Source organism: Emys orbicularis, chromosome 13, assembly GCF_028017835.1.
Source record: "Emys orbicularis isolate rEmyOrb1 chromosome 13, rEmyOrb1.hap1, whole genome shotgun sequence".
NCBI lineage: Eukaryota > Metazoa > Chordata > Testudines > Emydidae > Emys > Emys orbicularis.
Window position 1 is genome coordinate 18,793,518 of NC_088695.1, and position 20,334 is coordinate 18,813,851.

The 20,334-nt window shown below is 46.3% G+C and overlaps 1 protein-coding gene across 1 annotated transcript in view; it reads right to left on the reverse strand.

Moving 5' to 3' along the window:
• The window catches only part of LOC135887549 (zinc finger protein 436-like), a 48,355-nt gene extending 32,670 nt beyond the window's left edge, over nt 1–15,685 (reverse strand). The window contains exons 1-3 of the mRNA XM_065415275.1: nt 15,514–15,685; nt 759–829; nt 101–227 (exon numbers count right to left, since the gene is read on the reverse strand). Of these exons, the coding sequence (XP_065271347.1) occupies nt 101–227; nt 759–829; nt 15,514–15,685 (370 nt within the window). The remainder of the gene's footprint in view (nt 1–100; nt 228–758; nt 830–15,513) is intronic.
• Between the last annotated feature and the right edge of the window lie 4,649 nt (nt 15,686–20,334).

Genomic DNA, 20,334 nt, shown 5'->3' on the forward strand with positions numbered 1-20,334 from the left:
TAAGGGACCAGGAAAGAACCTTGACCAGAAGCTAACCAGGGACTTCAGAGACAGCCCCCATCCTCCAGCTTCTACTTCCCGAGGGGACAGGGATCCTTACCCAGCGAGGTCACATTCTCATAATTCTCCTGCATGACATCCCTGTACAAAGCTCTCTGACCCGGGTCCAGCAGAGCCCACTCCTCCTCGGTGAAATACACAGCCACCTCTTCGAAGGTCACCAGCTCCTGAAAATGACAATTGTCCCCCATTCGGTAACTGCTGCCCCAGCCCCAATCCCACTATTGACGGGGAAGGATGGCCAAAAAAAGTAAAAGCTCTGGGAGGAGCACAGTAAAACAATCCCATCGCACGCAGAGCAACCCGGAAGTTGTGAGGTGTGAGGAGAAAGAGAGTCCTTGTCACTCCTAGCACAGGGGGAGAGGGTCATTCGCATTTATCACACACCTACTGATAAAGATGAAGACCCACAGCAGGGTCCAGGAATAGAGCCCTAGTAGGAACCCAAACACCTCCCCCATTCCCAGCAGCTGGCTGTGAGGAGACAGGGGGAGGATTAGGAACAAAGGATGCAGGCCATACTTACAGGATGGGGGACTCTGCCCCGGGAAACAGTGACTCTGAAAAAGATTTCGGGGTCATGATGGATAATCAGCTGAACACAAGCTCCATATGCAATGCTGTGGCCAAAAGAGCTAATGTGATCCTTGGATGCATAAACAGGGGGATCTCGAGTAGGATCAGAGAGGTTATCTTACCTCTGTATTTGGCACTAGTGCACCACTACTAGAAGCCTGTGTCCAGTTCTGATGTCCACAATTCAAGGAAGCTGATAAATTGGAGGGGGTTCAGAGAAGAGCCATAAGAATGATTGAAGGATTAGAAAACCTGCCTTATAGTGAAAGACCCAAGGAGCTCAATCTATTTATCTTGACAAAGAGAAGGTTAAAAGGTGACTTGATTACAGTCTATACATACCTACATGGGGAACAGAAATGTGATAATCGGCTCTTCATTCTGGTAGACAAAGGTATAACATGATCCAATGGCTGGAAGTTGGAACTAAACAAATTTAGACTGGAAATATGGCATACATTTTTAACAGTCAGAGTAAATAACCATTGGAATTATTTACGGAGGATCATGGTGGATTCTCCATCACCGGCAATTTTAAAATCAAGTTTGGATGTTTTTTCTAAAAGATCGTCTCTAGGAATTATTTTGGGGAAATTTGGCCTGAGTTATACAGGAGGTCAGAGTGGATGATCACAATAGTCTCTTCTGACCCTGGAATTTATGAATTCTGACTAACAGGGGGAAATTGGTTGCAAATCTGAAGTTTTGAAGGCAATTTGTGGGAAAGTGATCATGAAATGGTAGATTTCACGATTCTAAGGACAATGGACTTCAAACGAGCCGACTTTTACAATCTCAGAGAACAGGTAGGTAAGGTCCCCTGGGAAAAAATATGAAGGAAAAAAGAGTTCAGGAGAGCTGACAGTCTCGCAAAGAGACAATATCTAAGGTACAACAGCAAACTTATTCCTATGTGAAGGAAAGATAGGAAGAACAGTAAGAGGCCAATATAGTTCCACTAGGAACTCTTTAATGACCTGAAAATCAAAAAGGAATCTGACAAAAAGTGGAACCATGGACAAATGGCTAAGGATGAGTACAAAAGAATAGCACAACCATGAAGGGACAACAATCAGAAAGACTAAGGCACAAAATGAATGACACTAAGCAAGGGGCATGAAAAACAATAAGAAAAAGGTCTATAAATACATCAGGAGCAAGAGAAAAATAAAGGAAAGTGTAGGTCCTCTGCTTAGCTGGGAAGGAGCGCTAATAACAGATGACACCAAGAAGGCTGATGCATTTAAGGCATATTTTGTTTCAGTCTTCACTAAAAAGGTTAATTGTGACCAGATACTAACACAATTAATATTAACAACAAGGGGGAAGGAATGTTAGCCAAAATAGGGGAAGAACAGGTTAAAAAATATTTAGATAAATTAGATGTGTTTAAGTTGGTAAGGCCTGATAAAATTAATTGTAGTATACTTAAGGAACTAGCTGAAGCAATTCCTGAACCATTAGTGATCATCTTCAAGCACTCATGGAGGACAGATGAGGTCCCAGAGGACTGGAGAAAGGTAAACATTGTATCTATCTTTAAAAAGGGGGAAAAGCTGGGCCTGGAAAATTATTGACCAGTCATCCTAACTTCAATGCCTGGAAAGATACTGGAACAAATAATTAAACAATTATTTTGTAAGCACCAAGAAGATAATAGGGTTATAAGCCAACATGGATTCTTCAAGAACAAATTATGCCAAACCAACCTAAATTTCTTCTTTGACAGGGATATTGGCCTAGCGGATATGGGGAAAGCTGTAAACATGATATATCTAGACTTTAATAAGGCTTTTGACACAGTCCCACATGACATTGTCATAAGCAGATTAGGGAAATGTGGTCTAGTTGAAATTACTATAAGGTGAGTGCAAAATTGGTGAAAGACCATACTCAAAGAGTAGTTCTCAATGACTCACTGTCAAACTGGGGGGGAGGGGGATGACACATGTATCTACTGCGGTTCCATAGAGGTCCATCCTTATTCAGTGTTTTCATTAATGACTAGGATAATAGAGTAGATAGTATGCTTATAAAATCTGCAGATGACACCAAGATGGGAGGAGTTGTTATCACTTTGGAGGACAGGATTAGAATTCAAAACGACCTTGACAAATTAGACTGAAATCAACAAGATGAAATTCAATAAAGACAAGTGCAAAGTACTACTCTCAGGAAGGAAAAATCAAATGCACAGCTACAAAATGGGGAATAACTGGGCATGCATTGTACTGCTGAAAAGGATGTGCGGGTTACAGAGGATCATAAACTGAATATGAATCAGCAATGTGACGCAGTTGCAAAAATGGCTAATATCATTCTGGGGTCTATTAACAGGAGTGTTCTGTGTAAGACAGGCGAGGTAACTGTCCCACTCTACTTGGTACTGATGAGCCCTCAGGTGAAGTGCTATGTCCAGTTTTGGGTGCTGCGCTTTCGGAAAAACGGGGACAAACTGGAGAGAGTCCAGAGGAAAGCAACAAAAATGATGAAAGCTTTAGAAAACCGGATCTCTACAGAAAGGTTAATAAAACTGGGTATGTTTAGTCCGGAGAAAAGAAGACTAAAGGGGGACCTGATAACAGTCTTCAGATATGTGAAGGGCTGTTTATAAACAGGATGGAGATCAATTGTTCTCCATGGCCACTGAAGGTAGGACAAGAAGTAATGGGCTAATCTGCAGCAAGGGAGATTTAGGTCAGATATTAGGAAAAACATTCTAATAATAAGGGTAGATAAGCTCTGGAAAAGGCTTCCAAGGGAGGTTGGGGAATCCACATCATTGGAGGTTTTGAAGAACAGGTTGGACAAACACCTGCCAGGGATAGTCTAGGTTGACTCGGTCCTGCCTCAGTGCAGGAGGCTGGACTAAATGACTTGTCACAGTCCCTTCCAGCCCAACATTTCTGTGATTCTATGATCTCTCCTGGGGCGGCAGGTGTGGATGCCCCTTTCACATTCCTCACCCTTGTGTATTTACTGCCTTGGTCTCCTTCCCAGCACATACCCCCTCCGCTGTGCACTGAAAAACCCCTACCTGAGCCGCTGCTACTGCAGTCATTTCCCTTTCCCGTCCCCCAAGAGGATGGGACGATCCGGAGTGAAACACAGACATTATTCTGCAGCCTGTCAGGGCGAGAAGGGAGGTTTCAGAAGGGGCTCTAGTCCATTTCACTCCCCTAGTCTCCACAGGGTCTTTCTCTGCAGACAGACACTCTAGACTGTGATTCAGGAAAAACCCTGGGTCACTTTACTACTGCACACACCTGGACCCTCTCACCAGGACTAAACCCACCAAGATATTTTTAAATCAACCCCCCTCCCTCCCCAGGAATAGAGTCTCTGAAGCAAATGCTAGAAAAGAGCAGAATCAAAGAGGGATCCCCCCGACATTGTCCTTGAGGGGATTTTATATCAATATTCAATAATTTGAGAGAAAAGTGCAAAATCTGAGATTTTATATAAATATTTGGTAAATAAACAGCAATGCTTATTCCCAATTGACACGGGCAGCAGGGAGCCCTGGCCCCCACCACTTTACTAGAGGCTGAGGGGAGAAGGATGGAGACGGAAGGTTCTGTGATGGTTGGAGGGGGCAGCAGTGGGGCAGGGGCAGGTGACTGACTGGCAGCTCAAAGTTGGGGGGAGGTGAGTTGGGCTGGCAGGAGCTGGGAGAAGGAAAACTGGGGCTGGACAATCTCAGTTGAGGGCACTTTCCCCACCCACTTGCCCTGTTTGGCCCTCCAATCTGGGTTACTGACTCAGGGCAAGTTTCCCTCAAAAACGAAGAGAAGGTGCTGAAGTTAAAAAAGCCTGGGAAAAGTACCCACTCTGAGAAGATGTTTAAATCAGTGTTCCACAAATGGAGAAAAAGAACAGCAAAATTTGAACAGATTTTATGTCAACATTCAATCATTAGAGAGAAAATGGCAAAATTTGATGAGATTTGATATTCACGTTTAACAGTTAAAGAGCAATGAGAGGTGTTAGAACGATATTCAATAATTAGATGAGAGAGTGGGGAAGTTTGAGAGATTTTATATCACTATTTGATAATAGGTGATGGGTCAAAATCAGAGTGTTATTTTATATCAATATTCAAAAATTGGAGAGAAAGGTGCAAAATCTGAAGAGATTTAATATTAATATCAGGTAACTAGAGAGACAAAGCAAAATCAGAGGGATGTTAAATCATTAATAGCAAACTATAAAATGGGGCATAATTTTAGAGGATAATATGTTAATATTTGATCACTTGGGAGAAAATTGGCTAAAATCTAAATATTCAATAATATGAGAAAAAAAGCAGCAGCAATCTCCAATTGTGTGAGAGAAAAGGAGAAAAATCGGAGGGGATTTTATATGAATATTCAATAAAGAGAATGGCCACCACGTTCCCACAATCAAACACATCCCAGTGCTCTCCCAAATTCCAACCACTTGACACACTGACACCCCTCATCCCACCTGGGGAATGACTCAGGGCAACAGTTTTCCTTCAAATTAAAATCAGGGGAATTTGCTGCATTTCAAAAAGCAAAGACATCCCCCCAAATCTGAGTGAGGGGGTTATATCAGGATTTGAGAATTAGAGGAGAAATAGCAAAATTGGAGGGGATTTGACATTAATCTTCATAATGAGAGAGGAAAAAAAGGCAAAACCTGGGGGAATTCATGTGATTTTTTTTTTTTTTTTTGGTAATCAGAGAAAGAAAAAGGGGAAAACTGAATAGCTTTTTTCTACCAATATTCAACAATTATCTGGATAATGGCAAAATCTAAAGGCAATTTTATATCAATATTTGATAATTAGAGATTAAAAAGCGCAAAATGAGGAGCGTTTGTGTCCATACTGAATAATTAAGAGAGGGGAAGAGGGAAATCTGTGGAGATTTCTCACCCATATTTGATAGTGAGAGAGATAGGGACAAAATCTGAGGGGATATTATATGAGTAGTCAATAAGTAATTAGAAAGTGCTGGTTCTCCTCACTTCCTGCACCCTTCTGCCATTCACATGGACAGCCAGGAGTCCTGGATGATGATGCTTTCACAGGAGAAGCAGGCACAAGGGGTGGGAGAATGGAGCTGGAAGGTCCCAGGCAATTTGGAGCGGGGAAGTTAACCAGAAGGTGGCATTGCAGTGGGAGGTGGCGGTAGCAGGGTAGGGGCAGTTGGTGTGTTAATAATATTCAATAAGTTTGTGAAAATGGAGAAAAATCTGTAGAGGATTTTTATATCCACGCAGTAGAACTTAGATTCTATCAACCCCTGTCTTAAGAATGTCCAGTTACATGAAATCATTTTTCTGATAGAAAATAAATTTATATAATGAAAGTGATATTAATGAAGAACATGTTGACATCTCTGCCCATTCTGATGCCTTGGAAATTGCCTTGCAGTGGTTTGAAAGACAAGAACAAAGCAATGTAATATTAAGACATTCACTTCTATGAACTCCTCAATAAAAATTACTTCATGAAATAGGAGTTCTATTGTATTTAATAATTAGTTGGAAGTTTAACCCCAGTCAGCCGGGGTCCAGCCAACTGCCCCGTAAGCAGCTGGGTGGTGCCACTCCCCCACGTTCTACAGCGCCCTTATCCCCACAGGGTCCCAGCACTGTCTATCCAGGCCCCAGCCTCACAACTTGCATTTGTTAGGACTGATTCTCTCTTTCTCCCCAATGAGAAGCGTGTGAGTGGGGGGGAGGAGGTTAAATTTAATGTTTTATTTATTTATTTGGGCCCGGATCCACCCAAGTCTTAATGTTAGGTACCATTGCAATCCACGAAACCTCTGCTCTGCTGCTGCCACACCCTGTAGGTGCCTAAACTCACTCTCAACCTAAGATTTTGCAGTAAAAAGTCCCCTAGGCACCTACCGTATGTTTCTGTCTCTGAGCGTGCGCACTGCTGCCTCACTCTAGGTGTCTAGACCCTTATCTCCCACCCTGAGTGATCCATGAATTGGGGGAAAAGAGACTTTTGGCTGCCTAAGTCATAAGCAGGTCCTGTATGCAGAGGTCGCCTATATCTACACCAAAGAGCTTGGTAGGGACAAGGGAGGACACTCTCACTTATAATATTTAGCCTGCTGGTGAGCGTACTCATCTGGGATGTGGGAGACCAGCAGTTCAAGCCTCCTATCTGCCTGATGAGAAGGAGGTTGAACAAGGGTCTTCTATGTCTCAGGAGAGTGTGCTAACTTCTGATTCTCACTCTCTTTCTCTGGGCCAATTAATATTAATTATTTAATTAAAGTGGAACAACTTCATTAGGAGAGATGGAGGGAGGGCCCACATCAGAATGTCCCCTAGCCCAGTCATTACAGCACTCTCCGTAGGGGTAGCAGACTCGAACCTGGGACTCCCAAGTACCTTAACCAGCGGGCTAAAGATTATTAGGGTACGTCTACACTACCCGCGGATTGGCGGGTAGTGATAGATCTATCGGGGATCGATTTATCGTGTCTAGTGTAGACGCGATAAATCGATCTCTGATCGCTCTGCCGTTGACTCCTGTACTCCACCGCGGCGAGAGGAGGAAGCGGAGTCGACAAGGGAGCAGCGGCAGTTGACCCCGCACCGTGTGGGCACAAGGTAAGTTGACCTAAGATACGTCGACTTCAGCTATGTTATTCTCGTAGCTGAAGTTGCATATCTTAGGTCGATCCCCCCAGTGTAGACCAGGCCTAAGAGAGGCACAATCCTCCTCTCCTGGCTGTTCTGGGAGGTGTTTGTTTGCCTCTGCGCACACTACCAGATCTGGTCTCTGCAAACGGAGAAGCCCTGATTTCTCCCTAGTTTGTGGATCACAAGCAGGTTGGCGCCTCCATGCAGCTGGGACTTAGGTGCTGAACTCCAAGTGAGGTGTGGTGTTTAGGACACATCCCTCTCATCAGCTTCTCCCATGGGCTAACTTAGGCGGCTCCAGTCTGGCTTTTGTGGAGCCTATTCTAAGCACCTATCGCTCCCCTTTCATTGGACAGGGAGCCTAGGGGACTAACGCAGGCTTTGTGGATCACTGTGTTGTTACCTAAGCCCTTTTGTGGATCCAGGCCTCGGATGCCAGCTGCAGTTTGTGGGCTGGTTACTGAAAGCAGGTCTAAGAAGCCAACTGGCACTGGGAATGCAGATGGGGGATGTTTGTGGTGATTTTGAGCTCCTGTGGGCGTTTGTCCCATGGCCGGAGAAAGCAGTCTCCTGCACAGTAGAGCTTTCCCTCTGCCACAGACAGACTCCTTTTGCCTGAGGAGCCGAGCTGGTCATTATCCCAGAGCGTCAGGCAATCTTTAGGATTCCTGGTTCTAGACTGAGTGCCTTGAAGATAAAGGGCAGACTATGAATAGGGGGAAGCTCCTGGCTTTTATGTTAATTAAATATGGGCAAGACAGCAAATATGTCAATTTTAATGTACATAAATGGGAAAACAGTTTCCTGTTGAAACAAGGGTAAGTGACTATAGCTAAAAAGGGTAGAACCTCCTCTCCCATCTGAGATTTTATATTGAGAATTGAAAATTATTAGTGATAAAATAGAGCAAAATCTGAGAAGGATAATTTGCCAAGCAAAGCCAGGCCCACACTCAACATGCTGGTATTTCTCTGTTTGGATGTACTAACAGCTTTTGAACACTGCAGCCGATCAATTCCAAAATTGTCAGGAAATATTCTAGCCATCAGTGGATAGGAAGATCAGAAAATAGGAAGGGGGAAAGAGGAGACACATAATTGGAGCCCATGGCATCTGGTTAGCACACACATCACCTTTAACCAGGACTGTAATTGTCTATAGATCTGGTTGATGGCAGCCATTGACGCCTTCCACTAAAGCAACAGTCCCAACTCAGCTCTGCCCTTTGCCCAAATAGAGTTTAAAATGTTGCAGGGAGTCCTTGAAATAGAGGGGGACAGGGGAGGGGAATTGAGGTATGCAGGGAGCTCTAGATATGTGCAATCAGTTCCTACTACAGAAGCAAGATAGCATGTGTCCCCTTTTTTAAACTGAATTAATTTTTTTAGCACCCATCATTGCAGTATCTTGGGGCTGTATTTTCAGAGGTGCTGCGCAGCACCCACCACTCCAGCTGAAGTCAACGTGAGCTGTGGAGGCTCAGCACCTCTGAAAAATCAGGCCCCACGTGACTTGATTGAAAAGGGAAGTGATTTTTATTGGGACAGTTTTGCATTAGTTTATTTCTGTAACATTTAGCCCCAACCACTTTGAGGAAAAAATCTGTTTGTCCGAAAGCTCCCGCTACACTTGGGAATCATCCAACAGCCCCCACCAACAACAGGAGAGACAAGACTTAACCGCCATTATATGTCTCTGGAGGAAAATAAACAAACAGAATTATTGTTTTCATTTTTAAATAAAGACCCCCCCTCCTCACCTGCAACTGACCATTTATCTACCAGAGGGTTACGCACTTTGGTGCTTCTTTAGACCAAGTTCATTGCACACCAGCGTTTCCTTGCTCTTATCCATTCTCCCCCACAAGTGCCCTGCGGTCTACACTCCCATCCCCTTCAATTTCAAAGACTCCCTAGAACCCCAATGCCAGGGGTTCTGTGTGTCACAGAGAGGAGAATGGGGACATGCCAGGGACTCCTTGTGTCCCCAGTTTCACTCTTTTGGTTTTCCAGATTTCACCCAAATCAATAGGGTTCTGTCCTTTGAGTCCTAGAACATTCTCTGAAATCCTGGAATCGATCAGATGCGGCATTCAAAAGTTAACGTGTTACAGACAGACTGGAAAATGATATCGAGCTGAATGCAGGCCCTCACAAGCTCAGCCAAAAATCCTGGGAAAGAATCAGGTGTAATTTGCCATAAAAAATAATAATTCTTGAATGTTATAAACTTACTAATGCTCCAATCCTCCACAGAGTCTTTTAGGCTTAAGACTCTTTTGTAATACTAAGAAAAGAAGAAGAAAATCCCATCCAGGTCTTTTTTAATGTACACAAGGAAGCAAAGAGAAAACCAATTTTTTTTGTTTTGTTTTATAAAGTCATTCTTAAAAACCCTGGGTGCATCTTCTCACCAGCTCATCTAAGTTGCAATTGAGCAGCTATAAGGATAAGGCTGAAGGCAGCAGGATCTGGCTAAAGATCTCTTTCCCACAACGTTCTAATCACACCTTTTTGCCACTAGTTTATTATAGTAATGAACAACATGCTGATGGGAACATAATATGCTAACACTGGGGACTGAAATGTAGCCCTTTGGAAATGAACTTTGGCAGCCCTTTTCTCCCTGGCAAAGCATCCTTATTTGTAGAGCTGTGGTGAAGTCCTGGGAGTGTCAAACAGAGATTTATTATTGGAAATTACAGGCTTTTTTTGAAACACAATATATTCCCTGAAGAATTGGCTATTTAGAATCCCCTCACTCTGCCTTTGGCCATCGGAAAGGAATAGCCAGTTTCCTCCGATTAGCAAAACCATTAAGGGCCTGATCCTTCCAAGAAAACCATATGCATCATTTTAGAAAATGTCACATGATTTGCAGGAAGGAACCCTCAGTCCAAGCCAGGTTACACATGATGTGTCGGATGGAGAAAACATATCCCGCTCAGCACTTTAACACTGAGGAGGTTTACTGACTTCTGTGGAATCGGAATGAACCCTATGGTTATTTCTCAGGGGCTTGATAATGTGGAGAGATTTTTAAAACTATGAATAATCCCTCTCCTCTCTTCTCTGTGCCACCCACTCTTCTCTCCCTGTTACTTCCCTAAATGTGCAAAGATGGTCAAAATCTGACACATTTCTTGTTGTCCACCCCCCATTCCCTCCCTCCTTTTTTCTATCCATCCCTGTCTGATTTTTCACCCCTTTCCTTCCTGACATCTCTGCCTGCCACACAGAGGCACAAAAGAGAATCTCCCAGCGGAGCCCATTCATGACCCCAATGCAGCCCCTCTGAACCACTGTGCTCCCCTTTCCTCCCCTGGTTTTGCTCCTGGAGCAGACCCCAGGCAGAGGAGCGCAGTGACTTCATTGTTAAGGCAGGTGAGATCCCACCCCGGCTGCATTAACAAACAGGACTCAGGGGAGGGGGGGGGGGGACGGCAGCACCCCCGTCTTGAAGTGGTGTCCATCACATGCAGAGTTTACAGTTTGGTTCAATAGTTCTCAGCACCCCCACTGCACAAATCGTCCCAGCATCCCTGGCAGGGTTGTCTTGTGCAGAGAGTCATTTTCCTGCCCAGTCCCCTCCACTTCCCCCAGTTCTCTCCCAGTCACCTGGCATCTCCCCTGCAGGGGCTGGTGTCGGCAGGCGCAGCAAGAGCAGCAGAAACATCTTGCAACAAGCTGCAGGGCCTTTGATTGCTGCTGCTGCTGCTCTGTCGTCTTCCTGTGCCCTTAGATACCAACCCGGGCTGCAGCACGTCCCAGGCAGTGACTGGAGTTATCTTTTCCAGAGCTGGGAAGCACCCAGGCATGCTGACCTCCCCCCTCCCCCCGCCACACACACGGCCCTCCCCTCCTTCTTCCCCCACTCCCCAGCCCTACTCTCCTTCCCCAGTGGGTCTGTCCCCCTCCCCTCCCTGGGATCTGGGGCTCTTGTCTGGGGAGGGTTTTCCTAGCCAGAGCTTAATTCACCGAGTGTCACAAACACCCTGTGAGCGGCCCCACAGCTCTAGCTGATTTGTTCTCCCCTCCTCCCCCACACGCCCACGGATCTGGCCAAGTGCTATCCTTTTTGCTTGCAGAGGAGCTGTGACCCAGCCTGGAGCCTGCAGGACGCGCTCAGCTGTCCTGGGGGCCCTCACCCCCCTTCCCCGGACTGCTGGGATGAATGCCTTTGCTGCCCGAATATAGTGTCAGAAACTGCTTCCTCTGCACACTTTGCTACATATCAAAAACGGACACCGAAGATGCCTTTTTTTGCATCTCCATTAAAAAAAGGAGAGAAACAAGCATCAAGGTAGCAAATTCTGCCAGAAGAGGAAAGTCTCTCTTTCAGAATTTGCCACCTCTCACCTTTCTCTGCATGGTTCTGACCCCCACCCCTGCAATGTTCTGAGAACTTCTTGGCCTCCCCTTTCCCCTAGAAGTAGCAGCATGGGGGGGGGAAGGGTGAGCCTGCAGAACCTTCCCCACTTCTGCAAGCAGCCTAATATAATCCAGTGTGGTTCTCAACCTATTTTCCATTGTGGGCCACATATGCAGCTCTCTGTGTGTTATGTTGGCTGCATCCATGCAATATATATGCTACCTTTGTGGCCCTGAGGATGTCACATGGGCTGTAGCCGTGTGCTGATTGAACCGCAAGTAGCGGAGCCATTGAATTAACCCATGATGTAAGCCCATGTGACATCCTTGGTATTTAAATGGTCAAACACATAGGAAATAGTTAAAATTTTGATCTGTAAGGCTATGCAATTTTGGCTAAAGGTGGATAAGTTGCTATCATTTTAAATCATTGCTTGAAAATTCATTCACCATAAAATATCAATGACTCAACTTAATTTTTCCACAATGTCCACTTTGCTGTGGTGTGACTATGTTGTTGCAGCTCCAGTAAAGTATTTAACTTGTCTACTCATCAGAATAATCTAGTTAGTAGGCCTGTGTTTCTGGATGTATGTTTGGTATACCAGTGGAAAGCCGTAAGAAATGTAAATCTTGAATTGCTCTAGTTCAGCCTGTCTGTTGATAGAGGTCACAATGATTATCAATATGGCAGCACAAAGACACTGAAAGTTTGCAGTGATGCTGTGACAGGCATGTAAACATTTGTACAGGGAAAAAAGTGGGACTAAAACTAAGAGAATGTGATAGGCTTGGATGGATTCGATTTTTATTGATAAATGTTGGTAAATAATTTCACAGCACACACACAAACCAATTCAAATATTTCTATCAATAATTATTTAAATGTACAGGTAGGCAAAGTAAGAAAAATGCTTCTTGATAACTTATAGAGTGTGATTTAAGGATATTTACTTTGTATATTTCAACATGTGATGTATTTTAATGGTTAGTAAAGCTTTAACTTTGTAATCACAATATCTACTGTCATTTAATAATTATTGTCTGACCACCCCATAATTCTGAACTGTGAAAATTTAAATCTATAAAAATCTAAAAGTATGTTTAAAAAAATCTATATTATCAGTTGAAATTAAAAAAAAAAAATCTAATTCTGCCAAGCCTATATATAACTTACATACTACGTGATTACTCCGATTTTATAGAATTCGATTTTTGGAAACAGATTGTATAAAGTCGAGTGCATGCAGCCACACTAAGCACATTAATTCAGCGGTGTGCGTCCATAGTACCGAGGCTAGCGTCGACTTCCGGATTGTTGCACTGTGGGTAGCTATCCCATAGCTATCCCATAGTTCCCGCAGTCTCCCCCCGCCCATTGGAATTCTGGGTTGAGATCCCAATGCCTGATGGGGCAAAAAACATTGTCGCGGGTGGTTCTGGGTACATGTCGTCAGGCCCCTCTCTCCCTCCCTCCCTCCCTTCCTCCCTCTGTGAAAGCAATGTCAGACAACCGTTTCACGCCTTTTTTCCTGGGTTACCTGTGCAGACGCCATACCATGGCAAGCATGGAGCCTGCTCAGCTCAAGGCAGCAGTCATGAACATTGTAAACACCTCGTGCATTATCTGCAGTTTATGCTGAACCAGAACCTGAAAAACTAGGCGAGGAGGTGGCGGTGACGGCAGCGCGGCGACGAGTGATGAGGACAGCCACTGTTGGGGATGTTGACATGCCTATAGTTATCCTTGGGGACCCAGCCTACCCCTTAATGCCATGGCTCATGAAGCCATACACAGGCAGCCTGGACAGTTGTCAGGAGCTGTTCAACTATAGGCTGAGCAAGTGCAGAATGGTGGTAGAATGTGCATTTGGACATTTAAAGGGTCGCTGGCGCACTTTACTGACTCGCTCAGACCTCAGTAAAACCAATATTCCTATTGTTATTGCTGCTTGCTGTGTGCTCCACAATCTCTGTGAGAGTAAGGGGGAGATGTTTATGGAGGGGTGGGATGTTGAGGTAAATCACCTGGCCGCTGATTACGTGCAGCCAGACACCAGGGCGATTAGAAGAGCACACCAGGAAGCGCTGCGCATCAGAGAAGCTTTGAAAACCAGTTTCATGACTGGCTAGGCTACAGTGTGAAAGTTCTGTTTGTTTCTCCTTGATGAAAACCCGCCCCCTTGATTGACTCATTCCTTGTAAGCCACCCACCCTACCCCCTTTAATCACAGCTTGCTTTCAAAGGAAATAAAGTCACTATCATTTAAAAACCATGTATTCTTTATGAATTGAATATAAAAATAGGGAGAGAACTGACAAGGTAGCCTGGGTGGGGTGTGGGAGGAGGGGAGGAGGGAAGGAAAAGGCCACTTCAAAACTTGTTGAATGACAGCCTTTTGCTTGGGCTGTCCACTGGGGTGGAGTGGCAGGGTGCACGGAGACTTCCCCCCCACCCCCGCGTTCTTGGGCATCTGGGTGAGGAGGCTATGGAACTTGGGGAGGGGGAGGGCGGTTATACCGGGGCTGAAGTGGCACTCTGTGATCCTGCTGCCGTTCCTGAAGCTCCACCAGATGCCGGAGCATGTCCGTTTTATCCCGCAGTAATCCCAGCGTTGCATCCTGCCTCCTCTGATCTTCCTGCCGCCACCTCTCATCTTGAGCGTCCCTCCTGTCCTCACGTTCATCCCTCCTGTCCTCACGTTCATCCCTCCTGTACTCACGTTCATTGGCCGCTTTCCTGTACTGTGATACTGTGTTCTTCCACTCATTCAGATGAGCTCTTTCATTGCAGGTCGACTGCATGATCTCAGAGAACATTTCATCTTGTGTGTGTTTTTTTTGCCGCCTTATCTGAGATAGCCTTCGGGACGGAGGAGAGAGACTTGAAAAATTTGCAGCTGCGGGAGGGAAAAAAGGGAGAGAAGTATTTAAAAAGATACATTTTAAAGAACAATGGGTATACTCTTTCACGGTGAACAATACTATTCACATTACATAGCACATGTGATTTCGGTACAAGGTCGCATTTTGCATCTTAATATTGAGTGCCTGCGGCTTTGGTGTTAGAGATCACAGACGCAGGGCTGGGCAACAGAATTCGGCTTGCATGTGGCCATGGTAAGCCATTGTCTTTTGGCTTCTGCAACCTTCATAAAAGCAGCCCCCTCCTTTCCCATACCAAGCAAAGCCCGGTGAGTGCTGTGGTTTTTGTGTTAATGTGCAGCAGCAGAAACTAAACTAACCCCCCCCCCCATCCAATTCTCTGGGATGATCGCTTTACCCCTCCCCTCACTGCGTGGCTGGTATCAGGGAAGATCCCTGCTAGCCAAACGCAAACAGCTCAGCGCCAATGCCCCCCCCCCCCCCCAACCGCTTGGCTAACTGCAGGGAAGAATTTATTTTCAGCCACAGGCAAACAGCCCAGTAGGAATGGCCACCTCTGTCCCCTTAATTAAATTCCCGTATTTCAACCAGGTTACCATGAACGATATCACTCTCCTGAGGATAACACAGCGAGATAAAGAACGGATGTTGCTTGAATGCCAGCAAACACCGGGACAATACGCTGCCAGGCTTTGTCAGGCAATGATACCAGATTACTTGCTACTAGCATGGTGTGGTAAAGTGTCCTACCATGGAGGACGGAATAAGGCTGCCCTCCCCAGAAACCTTCTGCAAAGGCTTTTGGAGTACCTCCAGGAGAGCTTCATGGAGATGTCCCTGGAGGATTTCCGCTCCATCTCCAGACACGTTAACAGACTTTTCCAGTAGCTGTACTGGCTGCGAATGCATCCCAAGTCCTCAGAGCAAATTAATCATTAAAAACCGCTTGCTTTTAAGCCATGTTTTATATTTACAAAGGTACACTCACCAGAGGTCCCTTCTATGGCTTCATGGTCCAGGATATCGCCTTGGGAGGGCTGGGAGGCTACTTCAGTCAGGCTGAGAAAAAGATCCTGGCTGTTGGGGCGAACGGTGTGCTGTGTGCTCTCCGCAAGCTCGTCCTCCTCCTCATCTTCCCCGTCCTCAAAATCCTCAGGCATGGCTGAGAGTAACCCCTCATCGCAATCCACGATCAGGGGTGGGGTAGTGGTGGCGCGCCCCCCCCCCCCCCCCCCAGAATTGCATGCAGCTCAGCGTAGAAGCGGCATGTCTGCGGCTCTGCCCCGGACCTTCTTTGGTTTTCTGGTACACTTGTCTGAGCTCCTTAACTTTCACGTGGCACTGTAGTGAGTCCCTATTGTGGCCTCTCTCCATCATGCCCTTGGAGATTTTTTCAAATGTTTTGGCATTTCGTCTTTTGGAACGTAGTTCTGCTAGCACGGAATTGTCTCCCCATACAGCGATCAGATCCAGTACCTCCCGCACGGTCCATGCTGGAGCTCTTTTTCGATTCTCAGACTGCATGGTTACCTGTGTTGATGAGCTCTGCGTGGTCACCTGTGCTCTCCACGCTGGGCAAACAGGAAATGAAATTCAAAAGTTCGCGGGGCTTTTCCTGTCTACCTGGCCAGTGCATCTGAGTTCAGATTGCTGTCCAGAGCGGTCACAATGGTGTACTGTGGGATAGCTCCCGGAGGCCAATACCGTCAAATTGCATCCACACTAACCCTAATTCAAACCGGCAATGTCGATTTCAGCGCTACTCCCCTCGTCAGGGAGGAGTAAGTACAGAAATCGATTTTAAGAGCCCTTTATGTCGAAGTAAATGGCTTCGATGTGTGGACGGGTGCAGGGTTAATTTGATTTAACGCTGCTAAATTCGACCTAAACTCGTAGTGTAGACCAGGCCTAAGTGTTAAATTCTCAAAAGCTCATAAGTGACTTAGTAGTCAAAGTGCCACTGAAAGTCGATAACACATGATCCAAAATCATTTAGGCATTTATGGAAATTTCATAAAAGTATATGCGAAACAATTCCACTGATAATAAAGCTTAATGCTCTTTTGTTGTTAGGTTTTGTTTTCTGTTTTTTCGTTTTGTTACTCATTTAAATGGGAGTGCCACACACAGAGGAAATTTCATTGTCACCAACTATTCTGCCCATGGTCCAGAGTTAGATTGCTAACTTGGGATGCAGGAGACCTGGGGTTACTTTCCTTGCTGTGCCACAGACTGTGTGACTGTGGGCTATTGACTTAGGCCCAGACCTACAAAATGAGTTAGGCACTGACACCCCAGATTTAGAAGCCTAAATCCCAGTGTTAGATGGCATCCCACAAAACCCAGTAGGTACCTAAATTCACTCAGCACCTAAGTTTTTGCAGTAAAAGTTCCCTTGGCACTTAAGTCACTGCCTCTGAGCGTGCATGCTCCTCCCTCACTCCAGGGCCTGGTCTATACTACAAAGTTAGGTTGACATACACCACCTTGCATTGACCTGATTGTGCAGGTGTCTACACTTGGTCTCCCACCAATGTAAGCTGAGCTCTACTTTACACTGACATAGTAACACCACCTCCCTGAGCGGCGTTGAGCCATGGTTGATGTCCAGAGGCCAACGCAACGGGAATGTAGACACTGTTACCTATGTCAAGCCAAACGCTCCTCCAGCAGCTGTCCCACAATGCCCAATGCTGACCTCTCTGGTCACAATTGTGAACTCAACTGTCTAGGGGTCACAGAGACAGGAAGCCACCCGCCCCTTTTGTCATAACTATAAAGGGAAGGATAACAGCCCTCCTGTGTACAATACTATAAAATCCCTCCTGGCCAGAGACTCCAAAATCCTTTTACCTGTAAAGGGTTAAGAAGCTCAGGTAACCTGGCGGACACCTGACCCAAAGGACCAATAAGGGGACATGATACTTTCAAATCTTGGTGGGGGGAAGGCTTTTGTTTGTGCTCTTTGTTTTGGGGGAGTTAGCTCTTGGGACTGAGAGGGACCAGACATCAATCCATGCTCTCCAAATCTTTCTGAACAAGTCTCTCATATTTCCAACTTGTAAGTAAACAGCCAGGCAAGGCGTGTTAGTTTTATCTTTGTTTTCTCAACTTGTAAATGTACCTTTTTGCTAGAGTGTTTATCTCTGTTTGCTGTAACTTTGAACCTAAGGCTAGAGGGGGGTCCTCTGGGCTCTTTAAGTTTGATTACCCTGTAAAGTTATTTCCCATCCTGATTTTACAGAGATGATTTTTACCTTTTTCTTTAATTAAAAGCCTTCTTTTTAAGAACCTGATTGATTTTTCCTTGTTTTTAGATCCAAGGGGGTTGGATCTTGATCCACCAGGAGTTGGTGGGAGAAAGGAGGGGGGATGGTTAATTTCTCCTTGTTTTAAGATCCAAGGGGTTTGGATCTGTATTCACCAGGGAATTGGTGAAGAGTCTCTCAAGGCTACCCAGGGAAGGGAATTAGCACATTGGGAGTGGTGGCAGCGGACCAGATCTAAGCTGGTAGTTAAGCTTAGAAGTTTTCATGCAGGCCCCCACATTTGTACCCTAAAATTCAGAGTGGGGAAGCAGCCTTGACATGGTGGCAGAGGTGGGATTCGAACCCACGCCCCCGAAGAGTCTGGAGGAGAGAGAAAGAGAGAGGAAGCATGAACTGGAATTAGCACGGGCTAGGCCGGATATACCAGCCAATCCTAGCAACCCCTCTCCAGGTACCACTTCCCATCCCAGAAAATTCCCCACCTACAAGGCAGGCGAGGATACTGAGGCCTTCTTAGAAAATTTTGAAAGGGCCTGCCTTGGGTACAGCATCACTACAGACCAGTACATGGTAGAACTGACGCCGCAGCTCAGTGGACCCTTAGCAGAGGTGGCGGCTGAAATGCCTAAGGAACGCATGAACAGTTATGAACCTTTTAAAAACAAGGCCAGACTCAGAATGGGGCTAACACCCGAGCATGCCCGTTGGCGGTTCAGAGCCCTAAGGTGGAAACCCGATGTGTCATTTACCCGACATGCCTACCACATTGGGAAAAATTGGGATGCCTGGATATCAGGAGCAAATGTTAAATCTACAGAAGAGTTGCCCTTCCTAATGCAAATGGAGCAGTATTTAGAGGGTGTTCCTGAGGAAATAGAAAGGTACATCCTAGATGGGAAGCCCAAAACTGTAACCGAGGCGGGGGAGATTGGAGCCAAATGGGTGGAGGTGGCAGAAAAGAAAAAAACTAGTAGCAGTTGGAGCGAATATCAGAAGGGGCAACCCGAAACAAAACCTTACCACCGGGGACAACCCAAGGCCCCACCTACCTCCCAAGGGAAACCCCAGACGCCTTCTCACCCCACCACACCAGTCTCCACCAACCAACATCGCCCCAGTGATGCCTTAGCAGGGCGATGTTTTAAATGTAATGAACTGGGACATATAAAGGCCCACTGCCCCAAGAACCCCAACCGATTACAGTTCATTACACCACAATCACACCAAAGATCCCCAGGCCCAGATGCCTCTCTCATACCCTCGGAGCGAAGGGAAACCTTGAGAGTGGGCGGAAAGAAGGTTATTGCTTGGAGGGACACTGGGGCACAAGTGTCGACTATCCACCAATCCCTAGTGGACCCCAACTTCATCAACCCGGAGGCTCCAGTGACAATTCAACCCTTCATGTCACAGTCTGTAACCTTGCCTACAGCCAAGTTGCATGTTCAGTACAAGGGCTAGTCAGGAATGTGGACTTTTGCAGTCTATGACAATTATCCCATCCCCATGCTGCTGGGGGAAGACTTGGCCAACCATGTGAAGCTAGCCAAGAGGGTGGGAATAGTCACCCGCAGCCAGGCTAAACAAGCTTTCACCCCCATCCCTGTTCCTGAGCCGTCCACCAGGGCCCTGTCTGTGTTACCAGAGACCCAGACAAAGGTGGTGGAACCGGATCCCCTGCCAATGACTGCAACAGCCGTAGTGGATCCAATCCCAGAGACCCAGCCAAAGCCAGTCCCAGAACCGGAACTGGCAACACAACCAGCGCCAGAACCATTGCCAGCACTGAGTACAGCGTTTGCAAACCCGTCTACAACTCCAACGCCAGAGGGCACCAGCGAGCCTGAACTGGCAGAAGCAGCAGATAACCCTACCCAAGAGGCTCAGCCAGAGCCTGAAATACAACATAGTGCACCAGCGGACAGCGGTTCACAGTCAACGGAAACAGCCCCAGCACCTGCATCGCTTCCAGAGGGACCAAGCCCAAGTCCACAGTCCAAGGAGGAACTGATGTCTCCAGCATCAAGGGAACAGTTCCAGGCCGAGCAGGAAGCAGATGACAGCCTTCAGAAAGCTTGGGTGGCGGCACGGAGCACCCCACCGCCTCTCAGCTCTTCTAACCGATCCCGGTTTGTGGTAGAACAAGGACTTTTATACAAGGAGACTCTTTCTGGTGGGCACCAGGAAGACTGGCATCCTCAAAGACAGTTGGTAGATCCCACTAAGTATCGGGTAAAGCTCTTGAGCTTAGCCCATGATCATCCCAGTGGCCATTCTGGGGTGAACAGAACCAAAGACCGGTTGGGGAAGTCCTTCCACTGGGAGGGAATGGGCAAGGATGTTGCTAATTATGTCCGGTCTTGTGAGGTGTGCCAACGAGTGGGAAAGCCCCAAGACCAGGTCAAAGCCCCTCTCCAGCCACTACCCATAATTGAGGTCCCATTTCAGCGAGTAGCTGTGGATATTCTGGGTCCTTTCCCAAAGAAGACACCCAGAGGAAAGCAGTACGTACTGACTTTCATGGATTTTGCTACCCGATG